The sequence below is a fragment of the Spea bombifrons genome, chromosome 5 (assembly GCF_027358695.1).
Source record: "Spea bombifrons isolate aSpeBom1 chromosome 5, aSpeBom1.2.pri, whole genome shotgun sequence".
Lineage (NCBI taxonomy): Eukaryota > Metazoa > Chordata > Amphibia > Anura > Pelobatidae > Spea > Spea bombifrons.
Window position 1 is genome coordinate 28,908,374 of NC_071091.1, and position 20,830 is coordinate 28,929,203.

The 20,830-nt window shown below is 42.5% G+C and overlaps 1 protein-coding gene across 1 annotated transcript in view; it reads left to right on the forward strand.

Annotated features, from left to right (window-relative positions):
• Positions 1 to 3,666: 3,666 nt before the first annotated feature.
• Positions 3,667 to 20,830, forward strand: part of CNOT10 (CCR4-NOT transcription complex subunit 10) — a 44,399-nt gene continuing 27,235 nt past the window's right edge. The window contains exons 1-9 of the mRNA XM_053466456.1: positions 3,667 to 3,788; positions 4,949 to 5,068; positions 5,955 to 6,049; positions 6,357 to 6,518; positions 7,069 to 7,219; positions 9,633 to 9,707; positions 12,451 to 12,593; positions 14,527 to 14,616; positions 15,376 to 15,459. Of these exons, the coding sequence (XP_053322431.1) occupies positions 5,047 to 5,068; positions 5,955 to 6,049; positions 6,357 to 6,518; positions 7,069 to 7,219; positions 9,633 to 9,707; positions 12,451 to 12,593; positions 14,527 to 14,616; positions 15,376 to 15,459 (822 nt within the window). The 5' untranslated portion in view covers positions 3,667 to 3,788; positions 4,949 to 5,046. The remainder of the gene's footprint in view (positions 3,789 to 4,948; positions 5,069 to 5,954; positions 6,050 to 6,356; positions 6,519 to 7,068; positions 7,220 to 9,632; positions 9,708 to 12,450; positions 12,594 to 14,526; positions 14,617 to 15,375; positions 15,460 to 20,830) is intronic.

A 20,830-nucleotide genomic window follows, 5' to 3' on the forward strand; every position in this document is an offset into this window, starting at 1 on the left:
ATGTACTCTGTAAGAATTTCCATATATCGCTTTCATGGAGATGTGATAAAAACATCTGCTACACTGAAAAGTGACTAGAGCTTTTTTGCCTTTTTCAGCATATCTTTGTTCACCAATGATTCCCCTTTTCCATTTTTAGTGTATTCATATAAATTATGGCAGGGGTGTCCAAGTTTTTTCTGCAGTGGGCCACTTCATCAGAATTGTATACGTGCGCGGGCCGCACTCATTTTTCACTGTGACAAAAAATATGGCCTTTAATAAAATATGCAGATTAAAATAAAGTAAAATAACACAAAACCTTTACTTTTCCTCTCACTGATTTCTGGGCCTTGAAAGTTTTGCGACTACAAATTCAGGATTCCCTAGATTTATTCTAGGGATGAACTAAAATGAAAATTCTGGACCAAAACATTCAGGGTTCACTTAGCCAAAACCGAAAATGACCCCCACCTTTAAAAATAATAATAAAAACTCACATTTTTAATAAAAGTAGGTAACACACAATTGGACAAAATTAGCAATAGGACTTGGCAACCAGTAAATGCAGGCAACCAGTAAATGCTGGTACCTAGGCATGATGGGACTGTGCTCGCTGTGATTGCTGTTAGCAATCACAGTCCTATCATGCCAAGTCAGCCAATACATGCTGGTACAGGGTGGCTGTAAGTGATGTGCAGACCCCATACTGCTGGCAGCATCACTACACAAGGGGGGCAGCTAGCTAGGTTTCAGCATGTACTGGCTGACTTGGCATGATAGGAGTGTGATTGCTAACAGTAGTCACAGTCCCATCATGCCTAGGTTCCAGCATTTACACATCCATCCAGTAAATACTGGAACCTAGGCATTATGGGACTGTGATTGCTGTTAGCAATCACACTCCTATCATGCCAAGTCAGCCAGTACATGCTGGTACAGGGTGGCTGTAAGTGCAGACCCCATACTGCTGGCAGCATCACTACACAAGGGGGGCAGCTAGCTAGGTTTCAGCATGTACTGGCTGACTTGGCATGATAGGAGTGTGATTGCTAACAGCAATCACAGTCCCATCATGCCTAGGTTCCAGCACTTACACATCCATGCTATCACACACACACACACACACACACTCATTTATTCATATAATCATTCATTCACAGATTCATTCCCTCAATCACACACACTCATTCAAACACCCTCCCCACCTCCTTACCTGCAAGGCAGCTCCTCGATGCCGCTTACAGACTTCAGCAGGGGGCGCGGCCTCCCTCTGCCTTCTCTGCTAAAGCACAGAGGAAGTAGGATGTCACGTGAACTCCGCTTCCTCTGTGTGCGGTCCAGAAGTCCCTCCCACAAGTAAGTAGCAGGGCTTGAGGTGCGGCTCGTGTAAGATCGGTTGCCCTGGCTGCCGATCTTACGCGGGCCGCACCTCGAGGTCTCGCGGGCCGCATTTGGCCCGCGGGCCGCATGTTGGACGCCCCTGGTCTATATATTAGGTCTTGCATTGTCTGTCATTTATTATGAATTAAATGAAGTAAACAAAACAACAGCAAAAGTCTCCCTTACATACATTGTTTTTTTATATATTTGATCTTTGGATTTTTGTCAAAATTTTTTTTTTTACTGTATATTTAAAGTGGGAGGGGCGCAAGGTGTTAAGACACCTATTCACCTTTTTTATTGTGATTTTTTTTAACTGTCAGGGGTGTCCAAGTTTTTTCTGCAGTAGGCCACTTCATCAGAATTGTATACGTGCGAGGGCAGCAAAACCTTTACTTTTCCTCTCACTGATTTCTGGGCCTAGAAAGTTTTATCCTCTGAAGTGACTACAGATTCAAGATTCTGGATAAGTAAAAATAAAATAGTTCTATTTATTCTAGGGATACACCGAAATGAAAATTCTGGACCGAAACCAAAAATTAAGGGTTCACTTAGCCGAAACCGAAAATGACCCCCCCCGCACCTTTAAAAATAAAACAAATAACCACACTTTTAAGAAAAGTAAGTAATACACCAAAATTGTACAAAAAAATTAAATAACAAACTCGGGCGTAGCTCCAAAGGGGCGCACAGCCGCACGATCAGCAGCTGCAGCCTGCAGGACTAGTTGGGAGATCACAATGTCCCTCTACTCGGCTCAACATTAGGGAGTGCAAGGTCTTTACTGCTCCCTCATCACTATGCGCCGGCGCGTAGTGATGAAGGAGCAGTAAAGCGAGTTCTGAAGTGACAGACCTCGCGCTCCCACAACAGGATGATGGAAGAAAGAAGGATGGAGGAAGAGGTAAGAGATGGGGAGAAAGGGGTGTAAGTGTATATATATATATATATATATATATATATATGTGTGTGTGTGTGTTTGTAAGCTTGTGTGTGTGTATGGGCAGGTGTGTTTGTAAGCTTGTGTGTAAGGGCAGTGTATGTGTGTGTGTAAAGGCAGGTGTCTGTAAAGGCAGTGTATGTGTGTGTAAGGGCAGTATACATGTATATGCATATGTGTGTGTGTGTGAGGGCAGTGTATGTATATGTATGTTTATGGGCAGGTGTGTATAAGGGCAGTTCACAGCTAGCATCTGCAGCTTTACTGTTGACTGCACTTCCCATGATTCTCAGCCAGCATGGTGGAAGTAGTATGTCTGGGTGAGCCTCATGGGAATTCAACTCAATGTGTTGGTTATTTTTAATATGCATGACTGTGCTGGCAAAAACGAAGCATGTTTTACGTGGCGATGCAAGCGCGACATTGTAAAGTTCAATTGCTTGTATTGGTGATTTCCCCGAGAGTGATAAAAAAAAAGTGTCCCTCTTTCACATTTTGAAATGTTGGGAGGTATGGAGATGTCTTCAAAGTCTCCTCACTAATTGAATTATGCATTATGCAGGGTCATCTCAGCCTCTCTTGCAGGAGAAACTTGCATGTATTGGCCCTTCTTAATGAATAGTGACGTGATCCAGTTTTTCCGCAGTTTGCTGCAGTGCATGCTCATGACAGCTGATGTACTAAGGATGCTTTGGGAGTACAATCAGACATTACAACATAGAATAACGTGAACAATGTGACTAGGGCCAGGACAACCATTATTCAATTGAGAACAATTCTTTTTACAGACAAACCTGTAATCACCCTATTATCTGGAAATAGTAAATAACCCAAATTATCTCAGTACATAACTGGAGGCTGGTGGAGAATGGCTTCCATCACATTAAGTTTAACTGACAGGTGCACTCTTACCGCTATTAAATACTTTTAAATGTAGTGTTTGTTGCTACCTACTGCATAATTCTGTGTTTCTATAATCTTGTGGGAACATAGACCTAACGAAGTACATAATTAGTATCATAACCGAGTCCTGAGGTTTAGCACAATGACTTCTACAGATAAGGGACAACACACACACACACACACACACACACACACACACACACACACACACACACACACACACACACACACACACACACACACACACACACACACACACACACACACACACACACACACACACACACACACACACACACACACACACACACACACACACACACACACACACACCTCTGCCCACAACTACAATGGGAGGAAGTGTTTACTCTACAAAATACACTAACTGGCTGCACGCACAGAATCTCGATTGTGTCTCCAGTGTTTATATTCTTTACTGGGCGGAGACTAAGTTACACACTCTGTCGCTGGCGTGTGTCGTATTTCCTACCGGAAACGCAGGGATATGTCGTCGCAGGATCGGGGTCAGCGCGCAGGCCCGGAATTGTTGTTGCATTGATCGCCCGACGGGTATTTTTCACCGGTAGGTTAGGGTAATGGGGGAACTCGAGCTGTTCTGTGCGGTTAGGATCTGCTTGTTGCTGCGGCCCGGCCGTTGGACCGGCTTGGGCGGGGCTTAGCAGCTTCTGGAGATATGGAGAGAATCAGTTTGGGGGGACCTGAGATACAGAGAGCTGGGGAGAGGTGGTTTGGAAAGTGGTTGATGCTGTTAGCTCTCTTTATAAGCCCCCCCCCTTTTTTTTTTATGAAATCGGGCTTTTCGCGGATGGTGTTGCTATATAATAAATAGAAACGTGTTGTAAAAGGAGGGGTACAAGTGACAGCATGTGGGAGTGACAGGTATAAATAATGCTTGTACCGGAAATCACACACACGGTTGGTTAGTACTCCCCAGGGTTGCTGGTTGTGTGATACTGTATGTAACATTGTAGAGTTTCCGGTGATTTATGGGTATGCAGAGTTGCTGAAATATAATTGGCTGTGTTCACTAAAGAGTTTGCTGGGGTCTTGTGGTTTTAACTCGCTCACTTCACTATCATTTGTGACCCAGCAATGGGGAATGTGGCCCTGTTTAATGCATAACTTAATCTGTGATTAGACTTTAAAGAAGTCTAACTGATTTAACTGTATGTTATACAGGGCCAGCCAACCCCTTCCTGTAACAGAAGTTGTTTTGGGATGGACTGTTGCAATGTGAAGTGACGTGAAGCAGCTGAGACTCTGCTGACCGGTCTAGTGAATAGACCCTTTAATTCGTATTGTTGAGTGATAGTCTTTAATATGTTTGTAAACTAAAAGATTATAGGTAACAAAAGATTTTAGCATAATTACTGTAATAATTATGTAAACAAATATTACAGCATTGTCTTGTCAGATCGTTTTGGCTCTTTGAAAAGGGCCCTCCTCTCCTGTTGTTTCTATTAGTCAGATTGCTAATACACTAATTGCTATGTCCTGCCTACGCTTGATGGCACTATATATAAAACAAACATAATAATATTAATGTTGGCCATCGCGTTTTCCAGTAGCTTAGGTTCTGCCGTTTCAAACGAATTCGGCAAAGTTGACTTTAGTCGGAATGGAGCGATGGAGATAATGTTAATTTTAAAATCGTGTACCTTAGGCTGCCAATGACCGTATTCTGCAGTATCGTTATACTTACTTGCCGTTATTCCATCATAGAGCACCATTTTCTGGAGATATCTGGTTGAGTAAGATTCAAGGATTGTGGCCAGCAAGCTTTTTTTTTCCTGAGTGACTGTACTGAAGAAACGTGAAGAATGGCTGCCGACAAAGCAGGGGGTAAGTACAGATTTATTGCGCGGTGTACTTGAAACTGACCGGGAATAACGTTTTACTCCAGATTTGTTAGAAGGGCTGTGTCTACTTTCCCTTGTCGAGACATATTCGAGTTAATCCTACATAAAGACTTAATGTGAATATCTTTAGTATGCTGACTTTGGGATTTATTTACTAAATAAGGAGTTTACGTGTAAGATACTGTTTCACCTCATTGAGTAACATTTTCATTTCATAGGGCAAGCCTCAATGAGCTTTTCAAGAAGAATAGCTTATTAAATCAGATTTCTCAGCTATCCTCTCAGTGATTGAACTAATATGCTGCAGTAAATAAAACCCTTTGTCTATTACTTGGGAAGTCTCCTAGCCGTGAGTTGTAAACGTTCGCTTGTGTTGGTACTTCCGAGTCCTCTACTATATTGCCACTAAGCTCCTTCTCTGTTGGAGTGGCACTGCAGCTTGTCTGACAGGCTTCTATGCTGACGTGGTACCTGTGGGAGCTTAGTGGATCCCAGCTACAGATTACGAAATCATGCAAAGTGTGTGAATGCGTGCACATGTGCGCTTACCCGGCGTTGCTCAGGGAGAAGCTGTCAGGAGGCAGCTTTTGAGCAAGCGAACCAGCAGCATTTTGTAATGCCATACCATTAGTGTTGCAAAAAGATGGGTATCAATAATAACAGTGTTTGTTTTACTGATTACTTTGATTGTACCCTCAATACCACAGTGACTTATGAAATGTTTTTGATTATTATTTATTATCTTTTATTTATATTGCGCCAGCAATTTACGCAGCGCTTCTTACACACAATGTGTGTCATTGTGGCTTATTTTAGTTATTAGCCTTGTGTCACCAAACATAATTGAGATTCTTCTTAACAATTTGCAGAGCCAGGGTGTGAAAAGAATGAAGCCTCTGCTAATTGCTCTGCCATTTCTGACCAGGAAAAGGAGTTGTCTAAGTGCGCTTTTCAAGCATTCACGGTAAGTTATGTTATCGTAATGGCAGGCCGTTAAAAACAAGTGACACGCTAATAGACAACCTAGTAAAAATAAAGTAGACCATTTCAACCAAAAGTTTTGTTAGAACGTACAATATAAAAGTATTATAACGCTTAAGCGTTATACTTTTATATTGTATGTTCTAACTGTGGACATCGTAGCTCTTGTAAATGATATTCCTATATTCATTTGGGTTTATACTTTTTTTTTTGTTATGCCCTTTTTGTATCAATAATGGTTGATGTTTCCATTAGTGAGAAAATATTGTTTTGTTATATTTGTTTTACAGGCTGGAAATTACGAAGCATGCCTACAACATCTCGGGGAACTAAAAGAAATCAACAAAGATGATTACAAGATCATTCTTAATATTGCAATCGCAGAGTTTTTCAAAAGTGACCTGAGCACGACGGACAGTTTGAGGCAAACGCTTAACCAATTGCGGAATGAAGTAATTGATAGATATTTGGATTGTTGCCGGCCAATGCACATCATTGAACCTGAGAGAAATATTATGTCTAGTCCGTTAACAAAGAAGGAAATGGTTCCTATTTAGGTTTGAAACTGCTATAGTAATGTCCATAATAGTAAAGCGTAGAGCAGACTTCTTGGTTGCATTCCCTACTTCAACTGGACAGAGTATGTAACGTGTACATGTTTAAGGCCGTGGTGGGGTCCTAATAAGAAAGGCTTATAGGACAGATGTGGTAACGTAAAACGGAGTAAGCCAATTATATAGAAGGGATGTGTAGCAGATGAGTAGAGGCATTTAGAGAGTTGTAGCCGTTGGGATATACTTTTGTGGTCAAACTAATTGGAAAGCAGGGTAGCTGAAGTATTACTCAGTTCAAAAGTTTGGAAAAGGATAATGGTTTCACCGGGTGATCATGTTCATGGAATGAGCGTGTGTAATGGGAGGTATGGGCCAAGTGCATGAAAGATCGAAGAACGGGGCCGATATATAATATATATATATTTACGTTGCTATTGTCCCATTTCAGGTCCATTCAGCTGTTGATGAAATAGACAGCTTAGATGATGTGGAAAACAGCATGCTTTACTATAATCAAGCTGTCATATTATATTACCTGCGTCAGCACATGGAAGCCATTAATATTGGAGAGAAACTGTACCAATTTATTGAACCATTCGGTAAGTGCATTCTTCTCTTTTTAGTGAATATATTAATATAAGCCAGAACTTGCATTAAGGATGAAAAGTGCAGTCAAACCGGGTAGCGTAAATACGGATACCTCTTGTCATTAGATATTGTTATAACAGGGCAGGTGCAAATTAATCAAATTGCCAACATGCGTCATCTATTTAAACATGTCTTCCCCTTGGTATAATGGACACTTGGAACCTAAATTCCTCTTTGTTCTTTGCATCCATTTACAAACCAATTGTTCCTCTCTCCTAGAGAATCTGCTACTTACTATTTGATTTTATTCTAGTAAAATTGGAACATTTTCTATAGTAAATTCCATACATGTCTGATTAAATATGGTGCTATTGGCCACGTCCCTACTACTTTTAAACACCCATCTTCTGTCCTGCAAGGTTGTAGCTGTGGCACATTTTCAAGCATTGAGTTAATTCCAGACTTTTGTCATGTAATAATCGGGAGAGAACTTATAGGTTCAAAAGCCTGCTTTTGTTATGAATAAAGTGCCGCTAGAATATGTTCATGTCTTGTTAAGGTGGAACAGCACCTTTTTAAAATGCATACATTGTCATTAACTCAGATACCTCTAGAAGTCTGTCCCACACTGGTTAAATGTTTTTTGCCCCCTGTGATTTACCCATAAATCATATTATCCTTAAATAAATATCTGGATTATCTGCCATGCTCCATGGGGCTTCTTCCTTGCCGTTTTTGACCCTCCAAATCTCTCTTAATAGTACTACTCATTCCATCATTGATTTGCTGATGGGATTAATTTTCTGCTATTTCTTCTTTATTATGCTGCCTCCATGTAGTAGGGAGATTAGTTGTGTGTTAGTGGACCTTCCATAAGAGGTGATTCTTCGCTGTAAGTCCTCTGAGAGCTGGGACTTTGATGTTAAGTCTCAGTGTTCTGTCTCAGAAGGTGAACCGATATTACGTGCCGGGGTTTGAAACCTCGAGGCCGCCGATATCATTGAATCCATGATCACATGATGGGTTTGTCATCTAACCCGTAGATTACCCATAACTGACGAGCCCTGCTCTGGTTGTCGGTTTAGGACTGAGCAGCTTTGTTGTCATCGAGCCATCATAGTCTTTACTTGTGCTTTCTGTCCAAATGTAAAACAAGTTAAATTTAAAACCATGACTTCTTTTTTATTTTTATATAATTGGCCCCAATTTCACAGTAATGTTTTTTTTTAACAGTAATGTAAAAACATTTAACTTCTTCCTGCATTTTACAATTGTTATCGTGTATGTTGAAGTAAAAAATTTTACTTTTGGTAACCTTTACCAAATATTCCTTTTTCTGATCATCTTTGTTTGAATGGGATGAGTCTCTAGAAAAACTTTTTTTTTGAGAGCCAGGTAAGCCATGTACTCTCCCAAACTGTGTCAGCGTATATTGTACATAATTAGATATATAATACTATATATTCAACAGAAATGCCAAAGGGTGTTGGAAATAGTTTGTCACCTTTGGAATTGGCACACAGCATAATATGCAGATGTGTATGGATGTGTTAACTATTTTCCTAGTTATCTAGTTAAATACGGTATTATACGTAGTCTTGCATGTCTTATAACCCGCATTGCACCTTTCTGCCACTTTTGTCTGCCACTTGATTTCTTGAGCCTTAATGAATGTGCCAACTTTAATCTTTATATGTGTAACTGCTTATATCTGTGTAGATGCCCCATCTACAGTTATGGAAACCTTATTCTGCATGATGACATTTCTCAATATTGGTGTATATGTATATATATGTATGTATGGATTTAATAACGCATCATCAGAACTGTTATTCAACTAGTGGAAGCCATTCTTTTGTTGCATAGCATTGTAAAAAAAAAATGCCTAAACTAAATCTAATGATGGCTGTGAGTAAAGAATTGCAACCAACAACTAGATGACTTCATTCCAAGAATGCAGCGATCAAAAGGAAAACTTTATCCAGCTTAGTATGTTAATAATATACCGATATATGCTAAATATACAATAACCATGCATGGGTAAAAATATTCTTTTTTTTATTTATAGTAGTCATAATGTTGTGAGATGGTAGACTTGTCTATGCGTGCATTTAGTTCAACCAAAAAGGATGTTATGATCAAAACGTCTTGGCAGCAGCAGTTTTTTTGCCTATTACGTAGTCCCCCAATACAGTTGTGATCAAGTTATGTAGGGAGTACGGAATACATCGTATCGTTCTGAATAGGAATACAATGTATTCACGGGACACGCTGTTATATTCAATGGCTGCTTTTAGCTCTTAACCATTTTAAAGCTTACAAATGTCATTCCATATTGTTTTTAATCTCGCTTTTTTAACCAATTCTATGTTTTTCTGCAAACCTTTCTTCCCCACGATGCTTTCTTTGCCACTGACATTTTAGGTAGGCGTATTTGTCTGAAAACACCTAGACCGTCGCCCCAAAGCACTAAAGGATCGTATACACCAAACAGACGAGGTGAAGATTCACTGACTTGTAAATTCTGAGGTTTTCTGTTTTCCTTTTGTTTATTTTTTAACCCCTGGCAAGATCCAGTGGAAACTGGCAGGGTAGAGGACCATCAGCCATGGAAGCCAAACATCAACTTGCCAACCCCCTCAGCTACCAGTCAGAAATTCTCCTTTTCAATATACATGTTTCCATCTTCTTTCAGACCCTCTGATAAGACAAAATCAACAGCCCTTGCTTAATTTATTACACATGATACACAATTTACATTGTGTATAAAGAAATATATAGCTCTAGGATATGCTCTGTGTTTGTGTGTGTAATATATATAGAGAATGTAATTTTTTATCTATATATCAGAAAGAAGCTGGAAACATAGTTGACATGCTTGCATGAATATTATCGTACTTTTCTTTTTTTTAATGCTTATTTATTTATTTTTTTAACCTTCTGTCCCCTTTGCGCTAACAATGCTGTTGCTGTCTGTGTTTAACGCATGCTGTCATTTAAACTGAATCTATCCTTCAAAAACAATTTATACTATTGTTTGCAGGAATTTATAAAGATATATTTAAATAGTGCTATAAAAAAATAATTGCCGGTTTGCTTAAAATGCCCATTTTCACTGTATATTCATGGAATCAAGATCTCTATTTGATAGAGGTTGCAATTTTTTCCACTAGCTATCTTAAATGAAACTGAAAACGCCTTGGGTTTCCCCTTATACGCTCTGTATGAAGGTTTCCTAATGATTTCTTGCACTATACCACATGTCATGAGACTTCATGTTTTGCTTCATAAAGAACTTTTGTGTCTCATAATTGTCTTCTTCTTCTGTGTATTGTCACATACATGCTTTTTTTTTCATAAGAAAATTAGGGCAACAGTACCTTCTTTTCTTAGCATAGGACACACACTCTCTCACTCTTTCACACACGCTCTCACTCTTTCACACACACTCTCACTCTTTCACACACAGACTCTCTCTCCCCCTCTCTCCCCCTCTCTCCCCAACCCTTGCCTAGGACTTGTCATGAGTTCTTTGCCCTCCCAGATTGGTCCGGTAACCGATAACATACCTATACGGACATAAATGTATTTATTTTCCCATAAACAAGAAAAAAAAATATATTCTTTTAAATATATTTACTAATATGCAGTTTCTTGTATGGTGAGAAAAGAACAGCATACGTTATAGTAATAAAGCTTAGCCCCCAATTTTATCCAGCAGGAGTTTAGAATTGAGGGATACCTCCACTAGTTCTCATTACCTTACGATCTCACAGCCACGAGATGGCGATGTAGCAGCTTCTACGTCTTTCCCTTTGGCATGTCTGTATGAAGAGCAGCCGAACAGTCGGCCATTATACTGCAAACAGCGAAACTTTTGTATGCTTATTATGTCATTACTTTTGGATAGCCTTATGCCTCTCCCATGCATGCTTATATTTCCTCATTGAATTATCCCCCCATTCCTTCCATTACAGTAGTGATGGCACATTAGGTGGCCAGACCACAGTTTGGTTGTAGATGAATGAATTTTAGTGCTATTGGGCAGCTCAATTAATCGGGTTACCTTGTCTATAGGCGTATGTCAAAAAGAACCACATTGTCCTGCAAACATTTGCAGAATCAGGGTAGTCTCTGCCTAGGTGGGTCTAAATGATAGGAGAGATTATACATTATAGATATTATAATTTTTTGTATGTGTTTATCTTACATATGCTTTAAGTTAATATCCCCATCTTTTATATAAATTATAGTTTAATGGTAGAAAACAAGAGAAAATTATTTGTGTAGAGATTATTCCGCTTATTAACATTCATGTTATCATGGATTCCTTTAGAGCCCAATATATGCTCCTCCTGGAAAGCCCTTGACATCAAATCAGTCCTAGATCTAGAGTTTTCTAGAGTTTTCGAACATGATTGTTCTAATGATTGGGTATATGATAGATATATATTTAATGAACTCAAATTTATAATGTTTACAAGTCTCCCATCTACTTGGGTCCATCTTGTTTTCTAATAATTCCTTTGAGTGTTCTTTTTTTCTTTTTCTTGATTGGGTCCCATTAAATGGACGCTAATGTTAACCTCTACTTTTAGTGCAGTCTCAAAGCTTCTTGTCTTCATTTGTCTTCTCATCTGCTTCTATGAACCTGTTGATGACCCTAATTATCCATTCAAGAAAGCGGTTTTCTGCGCGCCTGTATAAATTACCCATATGTACATCATATAAATATTATTTCTTGAACTGCATTAATGTTTGTTTTTAATTTTTGCTGTATTGTAACACCAATTCCATTACATGCAGATTAGTATTTTCATGCTTGGCCTCTTTAAATTTTTCTGCAATTGCAAAACATGTTTGAATCTTGCCCAATTTACTTATTTAGCGTTGCTCGAAAATATATCACATAATAAGGGCTTTCTCGAAACCAGAGTTTCCAGTCACTGCGACATAGCCAACATCACAGATATTTGAGAGACCATATTCCGGTAATCCAGACCTGTTCTATAAAGTCCTGTTTGGAGAAGGCTAGATACATGTTACTATCCGTGTGCAGCGCTTAATGTGCTAACATCCTGATTCAGAAGTAGACATTTGTATTTAACCGTTTCTGTGTTGACTGTGTCATTACATAGTAACCTGACATAAAAAAGTACAGTTCTTTTTTTCTCATCTTTTTTTTTTTGTTTCATTTATATTATTGTCACCGTTTATTTAAACCCGTTTTCCTTTGTTACAGAAGAGAAGTTTGCACACGCAGTATGCTTTTTGCTTATAGATTTATATCTCCTTACATACCAAACGGAAAAGGCCTTGCATTTGCTGGTGGTCTTGGAAAAAATGATATTGCAGGGCAACAATAACAAAAATGGGAAACACGAGGTATGTTTTACAGCGGGCGTAAGGTCTGAAAATCTAAAATATGTTTATTACATGAGCCACCAAAGGCAGAATATAGCATTTGAGGAGAATATAGCATTTGAGGAGATTCTGCCAATGAAGGCAGAAGAGAGGGACTCGGGAGTAATTATTTCTGAGCACTACAATGAAATAAAGCTTTGGTAAAAGCAAGCAAGGTGCTGGGTTGTATAGCTAGAGGCATTAATAGTAAGAAGTAGGGAGGTGGTTCTGCCACTTTGGGGATCTCTGGCCAGACCTCTTCTAGGGTATTGTAACAGTTCTGAAGACCGTACCTCTAGAATGTTATTGGCATTCTGGGTAAAGTTTAGAGGAGCGCTAAACTGGTGAAAGATTTGCAGGATACAAAATTTATCAAGATGAAGGACTCAATATTTATAGCCTGTATGAGAGAAAAGAGAGGACATGTTATAGAAACATTTAAATACGTTAAGGGATTTAACATGCAGGAGGGAAGTTTATTTACTGAGTGGCTGGATGTGGAACAGCCTCTCAGACAAAGTGGTAGTCTAATACAGTAATGCAATTTAAACATACATGCGATTAAGGTCTAAATCTTTACATCTGGAAAAACGGGCTGACCAGATGGTTCTTATCTGTCATAAAATTCTATATTTCTGCGTCTGGGATACATAAGAACTGACGTGAATGAAGAAGCACCATTCTGATTGAGAGAAATGCATTTTTTGTTTCCTTTTAGTTGCCAACCTGTCCCCCAGATATGCACATCTGCCCACGGCTTGCCACTCTGCCCTCCTGATATGCCTTATACCCCCTATATGCCACTCTGCCCCCCTCATATGCCTTATACCCCTATATGCCTTATACCCCCATTCTCCAGATTCCCCCATTCTGGAGACTCCTTGGAGTCAAGTGATGGTAGCCGGTAGACAACCTCCGCTGCTACCCGTAGACAACCTCCGCTGCTACCCGTAGACAACCTCCGCTGCTACCCGTAGACAACCTCCGCTGCTACCCGTAGACAACCTCTGCTGCTACCCGTAGACAACCTCCGCTGCTACCCGTAGACAACCTCCGCTGCTACCCGTAGACAACCTCCGCTGCTACCCGTAGACAACCTCCGCTGCTACCCGTAGACAACCTCCGCTGCTACCCGTAGACAACCTCCGCTGCTACCCGTAGACAACCTCCGCTGCTACCCGTAGACAACCTCCGCTGCTACCCGTAGACAACCTCCGCTGCTACCCGTAGACAACCTCCGCTGCTACCCGTAGACAACCTCCGCTGCTACCCGTAGACAACCTCCGCTGCTACCCGTAGACAACCTCCGCTGCTACCCGGGGCTTCTAAGACAGAGCACCGGAAGGTCATGTGACGCTGGCGCTCCGTCATAGAAGCCCCAGCGGAAATGCCGGCAGCAGCGGAGGTTGAGGATGCAGGTCTCCTGCAGCGCTGCGAGGGATCTGGATCTTAGTTTTATAGTCAGACCTCTATTTGAGGTCTGATTATAAGACGACCTCGAATATGACGAGGGGTATTTTTCAGAGCAATTGCTCTGGAAAAAAACCTTGTCTTATAATCTAGCAAATGCAGTACTTTGCTCTGATTCATTTATAACTGTGTTTTATTTGCTCAGTAACCCATGTTGTTTGTGATGTGTCTTCAAAGCTAAAATAATAAGTCTAAGGCGCATGTTTACCAATTAATGATACATTGATGGTGTGATTATTGTAGAATACATAATTTCTCACATGGGACCCTATGGCATCTTCAGTATTGCCATTTTATTATCATTTTTACTGTCACAGTGTACAGCTTAAAGCTATGGTGCATGGATGGTATCTTTTGTTTTGTTGGGGGGGTACTTGCTGAAAGAAAATGCTTGTTAACTGGCTAATACTCCATCTGATGGACCTTAAAATCATTCACTTTATAGACCAACAATAACACTAACAGCAAAGAAACGACTACTCAAAAAGCTGAAGGAGGAGCCCACATAGAAGCAGCCAAGTCCAGGATCCATCAGGTAATTGCTTTTCTTTTTCTTTTCTTTTCTTAAAAAAGGTATTGCTGCTTTTCTAATTTGTCATTGGTAAAATTGGAATTTAACTATACTATACATAAAAATATAAAGCCTGTGTTGCCACAGGTCCTGCGCAAATGATGAATAACGTATGTATGCTCCAGCGATAATGCTTGCAGTATTGCTATGCATTCTGTACAATGTTAGAACCACCTCCGTAACATTATAAACTGCAACAATGCGTGAGCCTTAACAGTGTACCGGGGTGATCGGAGGAGAGGTTTGTGTCTTCTTACATCACTATGATGACACACCTGATGCCTGCTTGTTATTAAGGTTTATTTAAATGGCATTACAGGTTGATTATCCTTTATCTAAAATGATCCAAGAATCTATTTTTTTCGGGTAAGGGATACTCGCGCCTCGGGGGTTGCAGGAAAGCCTCTGGTGCTGGTGTCTGACCTCTCCTGTAGTCCTGTGAAGCCTTTCCCCGTCTCCTCTTCGGCTTCTCTGCCGCCATGCTGTGCGCACCGACTAGCTGGGGAACGGGCAGCATATCCCTGCCCGCCGTACTCCGACACCAGCACACCAGATCCGAAATGATCCCCTGTGCAAAATACTTCTGGTCCCGAATTTCAGATAAGGGATACTCAACCTGTGTATATGATTGCCAATAAAATCGCCTGCAGTGTATACTTGAGCGCTTTGTGGTAAGGTAAGCGTGTTGGTTGTAATTTAATGTTTGTCTAATCTTTATCACAGTATAAAGTAAGAGCCTACATTCAAATGAAATCTCTGAAGGCATGTAAAAGAGAAATAAAGTCTGTGATGAACACTTCTGGAAATGTAAGTATGTTTGCAGACATCGCTTTCCCTGCACTTCTGTCGTTTATCATGTAAAGATAGGTTTGTTCTCTCTTCCAACAACATTAAACCATCTCGGCTACAGCTTACAGCACAACTAAAACTATCTATACCTGGCCGTTTTTCTTTAGCAGCCAGTATAATGGTTTTGGAGATAATTACATGATTTTGCTATTACCATGACGAAAAGTCATGATTTTATTAAAGACACGGAGGCGAGTATTGCTTTTAACTCTTTCTTTACTGAAATAAAATAGCAGCAAAATATGAATAAAGGTAAAAGGAAAATTTTAACATGTGGCCCCAACAGCCAATCCCTACACAGTATCCATTATAACAGTAAACTCCTCCTCCAAAACTTCCTCTTTCTTTGACTGGCGAACTGATAACTTGAGAGAGGCTGAACATCCATCCCGAGCCAAACGTCAACTGCCGTCAAACAACTGCCGATGCAAACATTCGAACTTGAAAAGGTTTGGCAAACCAGTTAAGCTGTAGGAAAACAAGGAAAAGACAGAAAATCTGCGAGTTAATACCAGTGAACTGAACATATAAACACCACGCAGTTCATAAGCACAAATTAGAAAATGCTACCTGGAAAAAACCGATGTCCAGATAAGAAACAAAGTCACAGTCAATAAGATAGACAGAAACAACAAAACCAAGGTACCAACTGCATATACCTACCCAAATACAAACCAAATCCATCGGGTGGGAATGAGTGTCACGATGCGAAAGGGTGGGAAGCAATACTCGCCTCCGTGTCTTTAATAAAATCATGACTTTTCGTCATGGTAATAGCAAAATCATGTAATTTTATAACAAGACACGGAGGCTCCTATTGCAAGTTCAAAGCTGGTGAACAATAGACGAGAACACATGAAGCGAGGGTTTGAAATAGAATTCTTTAAACGTAGATGCCCTGGACCAATCCGCCGTTTTCATTAAATCTTCCAAACGGCCACCTAGCTGAAAGATTTTCGTTGCCACCGCACTCCTAGATGAGTGAGCCCCAAAAACGGATGTGTCCACCCCTGCAAGACTCATAACGCGTTTTAACCAACGCGCCAAAGTTGTGGAAGAGACAGGTCCAAATGGGGCTTTAAAAGATATAAATAGGTTCGGATGAGATGGGGATCTCAAAGGCGCCGTGCGAGCTTCGTATTCGCGAAGGCAAGCCACTGGACATAGAGACGGATTGGATGGAAAAGCCGGATAAGAAACAGATTTAATAGACGTTTTGGTTCTCCTGGAAATATTAAAAGTAACCCCGTCAGGATCGAAAGAGCGTCCATCAACATCGAGAGCTCGAACATCTGCTACCCGTTTACATGAAATCAAGCATAACAAGGTAACCAACTTGGCAGAGAGGTCCTTCAAGGGAAGATCTCCATTCTGAGGCCAAGACTCCAGAAAAGAGAGAACAGATGATACGTCCCACATGGTCGAGTATCGAGGACGAGGAGGTCTGCTGAAACGTGCTCCTTTAAGTAAACGGCAAACCAGCGGGTGTTGACCGATCGGACACCCATTGAGACCCGCATGAGAAGCTGAAATGGCGGAACGGTAAACATTAATGGTCCTGTAAGCTTTTCCCTCCTCAAAGAGGGAAGTGAGAAACTGGAGAACCGCATTCAAAGGCGCTGAAGGGGGATCCAAGTCCCTAGCCACGCACCAAGCAGACCAAATTCGCCAGGCAGCCCCGTAGGCTTTTCTGGTCCCTGGAGCCCAAGATTCTGCCAGAAGTCGATTAGTCGTGTCCGATACGCCATGGACTGTCCAAGGTCCCCGGAAATTAGCCATGCTATCAACTGCAGAGAACCGTCCTGAATCAACAGGTGGGGAAGGCCGTCCGGGTTCTGCAGAAGAAGAGGCAACGTCGGCAACAACCTTGGGTTGTCGATGGACATCTCCAATAGGGGAGGGAACCAAGGTTGCGACCTCCATAGCGGAGTAATGAGTACCAATTGAACCCCCTGGCGTCTGACGTGAAGTAAGGTCCGCGGAATCATGGAAAAGGGAGGAAACGCGTAGTGAGTACCTCCGGTCCAATCCTGGGCGAATGCATCCACTGCCAGCGCCTCTGGGTCTGGTCGCCAGCTGTAGTACCTCCGAAGTTGTGTGTTGAGCCTGGAGGCGAACAGGTCTGTAGACAGTGGACCCCAAAGGGAAAAAATAGAAAGGAATACCTGCGGATCCAATCTCCAATCGCTGGAATCCCGAAGATGTCTGGAGTTCCAATCGGCAATAGTATTGTGCAAACCTGGTAAGTATTCCGCTTGGATCGTAATGTTCTTGTGCAGGCAGTAAGTCCAAAAGTCCAGCGTCAAGTCTGCTAGAGCCCTGGATTGGGTACCTCCCAAATGGTTGATGTACCGTACTGCAGAAATATTGTCCATCCTGAGTCGGATACAGATGTTGGCATGTTCCTTTGAAAAACTCCGAACAGCAAACGAGCCCGCTAGAAGTTCCAGACAGTTGATGTGAAGTCTGGCTTCCTCTGGAGACCATCTGCCTCCCGTAGCGAATCCCTCGCAATGAGCCCCCCAACCGTGCAAGCTGGCGTCCGAATCTATGGTGAATTCCGGTTGAGGTCCTATGAGGGCCTTGCCGTTCCACGCTTCCAGATTCTTTATCCACCATCGCAACTCGTCTTTCGTTGCTGTATCCAACGCAATAAGGTCCGCGTATGAAGCTCCTTCGCGGAGATGAGCTATTTTCAAGCGCTGAAGGGCCCGGTAATGGAGTGGGGCAGGAAAGATCGCCTGAATTGATGATGTTAATAGCCCCACGATTCTGGCAAGAAAGCGTATGGAGATGAGAGGACGCGTGAGAGCACGGGTCAGTTCCTTGCGAATGGCACGAACCTTCGAGGTCGGAAGGCTGAGGGTCTCGGAGACTGCGTCCACCAGGAACCCTAGAAACTCCATTTTGTGGGATGGTTCCATCCTGGATTTCTCCTGGTTTATGAGGAAACCTAGGTCCGAGAGGAGAGAAATCGTCAAATGAAGGTGAGACAATAGGGTCTGTCGATCCTGGGCCATGATCAGAAGATCGTCTAGGTAAATAATGAGTCTTACCCCCTGCGTGCGAAGCCAAGTCACCACCGGCCGTAGTAGCTTGGTGAAACACCATGGAGCTGACGAGAGCCCGAACGGAAGACAAGTAAAACGCCATCTTTGTGTATTCCAATAAAATTGCAGGAGGTTTCGTGATTTTTCCCCCATAGGGATAGTGAGGTATGCGTCCTGCAAATCTAACTTCACCATCCAATCGCCCTGTAACAACAGGTCCCGCAGGAGATGAATCCCCTCCATCTTGAAGTGCCTGTAACGCACCAGAGCATTGAGCGACCTTAGATTGATCACTGGTCGGAAACCGCCTCCTTTCTTTTGAACCAGGAATATGTTGCTGACATAACCTGGAGCCACGTCCGTGGCCAGTTCTATAGCCCCCTTTTCCCATAACACAGTCAACTCTTGATCTATCAACGCTCGGTCCTGTTGGGAAAATGCGATAGGGGTAGGGAGAACCGTCTGATGAGGGGATCCCACCAATTCTATCTCGTAACCCATGACGCAACTGAGGACCCAAGCATCTGTCGTGAGATGCTCCCAAACATGGAAAAAATGTCGGAGACGTCCTCCCACTGGAAGATGGAAAGAAAGGGTGGTTAAATTGGTACTCACCGTATGGTCGTCTATGAGCCCGTCCTGATCCTCTGGAACGCCAAGGTCTCGCCCTTGAGGGGAAAAAAGGCGAATACTGCCGGAATTCTCGGGTGTCATCCATCCTGGGTGGAATGGAATGAGCGAAGGAGCCTCTGGAGGTTCGTGATGAACTGGAAGCATTGCGGCCGGCCAGACGGCCCCTGAATCTGCCGGCCCTGGTGGAAACCCGGTTCTGAAACACCCGTCTCATGGATGATTGGGCCTTATCCAAGGCGGTGAAGGCACCAACAAATTTCCCGAGTTCTTTGATGAAGGAGTCTCCAAATAAGAGACCCTGAGCATCCTTGCCTGCTTCTGTCAGAGCAAGGTTGACCAATTTAGGTTCCACCTTGAAAAGTATGGCTTTGCGCCTTTCAATGCAAAAGGAAGTATTGACATTTCCCGCTATGCGTATAGCCCGCTGAATCCACCCTAAGAGGGTATCGGGGTCAATTGGTTCGCCCGTCTCCTTGGCATGAGATGCCAACTCAAATAATTTGGTCAAAGGACCAAACACATCTAGGTGTTTGTCCTGACAGGACTTAAGGGCCGATTCTAATCCCTTCCTGGGGTTCCATCCTGATTTGGCTAAATATTGGGCCATTTTAGGATCTACTGTAGGAGTCTCGCAAACCTTATTGGGGACAATAGGCCTCGGACATTCAACCCTGAGTTTGTTTCTGGCGGTCTTACTGAGAGGCCGCCTGACCCACTTTTCTAGGTACTGGGCGATATGAACCGCCGGAACCCATTCTGCCGATCTCGGGTGATGGAGGTCCTCCGGGTCGAAAAGAGATTCGCCCTGGGGGTCCAGAATTCCCTCTGAGGTCGGAGTGATGTGAGAGACCCGTTGGTCCTCCTGCTTGGCGGAACCAGGTTCCGAGGAATGCAAAGGTTCCTCATCCAAATCCTCCTCTGAGTCAGAGGACACGTCCGACCCTGGCCAAACCTCCTCTGTGGAGTCAATCTCCGAATCAGAATCCTCGGGGAGCGCCTTTGCGCATTTCCACCGCCGCGCCCGTTCTGCCTGGCGCGGATAGGCTCTTTTGCGTGCTGGGTTCACGCCATCTAGGGCGGCATGTACATCGCCAATCTTATCAATTCTGGAGGTTGGAGGATTAATATGTTTCTGCTTGGTCAGCGCTTTCTTATGCGTTGCCTCAGCAGCTAAAGTTGAGGAGCGTGGGTCAGATGAAGAGAGAGGGACGTTGTTAAACTCTCCCTGATGACAGGATGTGAGGGCCTGTGCAATGGAATGGGATAAGGTGGAGGTCATGGAGCCCATGGCTGCCAAAATAGCCTCAGACACTGATTTTTGGAAATCCCTATGTTGTGCTGAATAGGATTCACCTCCCTCAAGATCCATAGACAACATGTGTTGTGGATCTTCCCCAGTAGGGAAAAAAACATTCTCTGCCTGCTGAGGTATATCTTGGGACTTAGGCATGATTAATGGAGGTATTAAATCCTCAGAGAATATGGAAAAAATATGCCAGGGAGGAAGATGCACCAGGATGGGAACTTACCCCTACCTGGATGATGAAGAAGCTATGTTAAATAACTGAGCTGTGGAAAAAATCGGATAGGTACTGCAACGATATTGGCGCGAATAACCGCGAGGCCGGCCGCATACGAGAGGACTT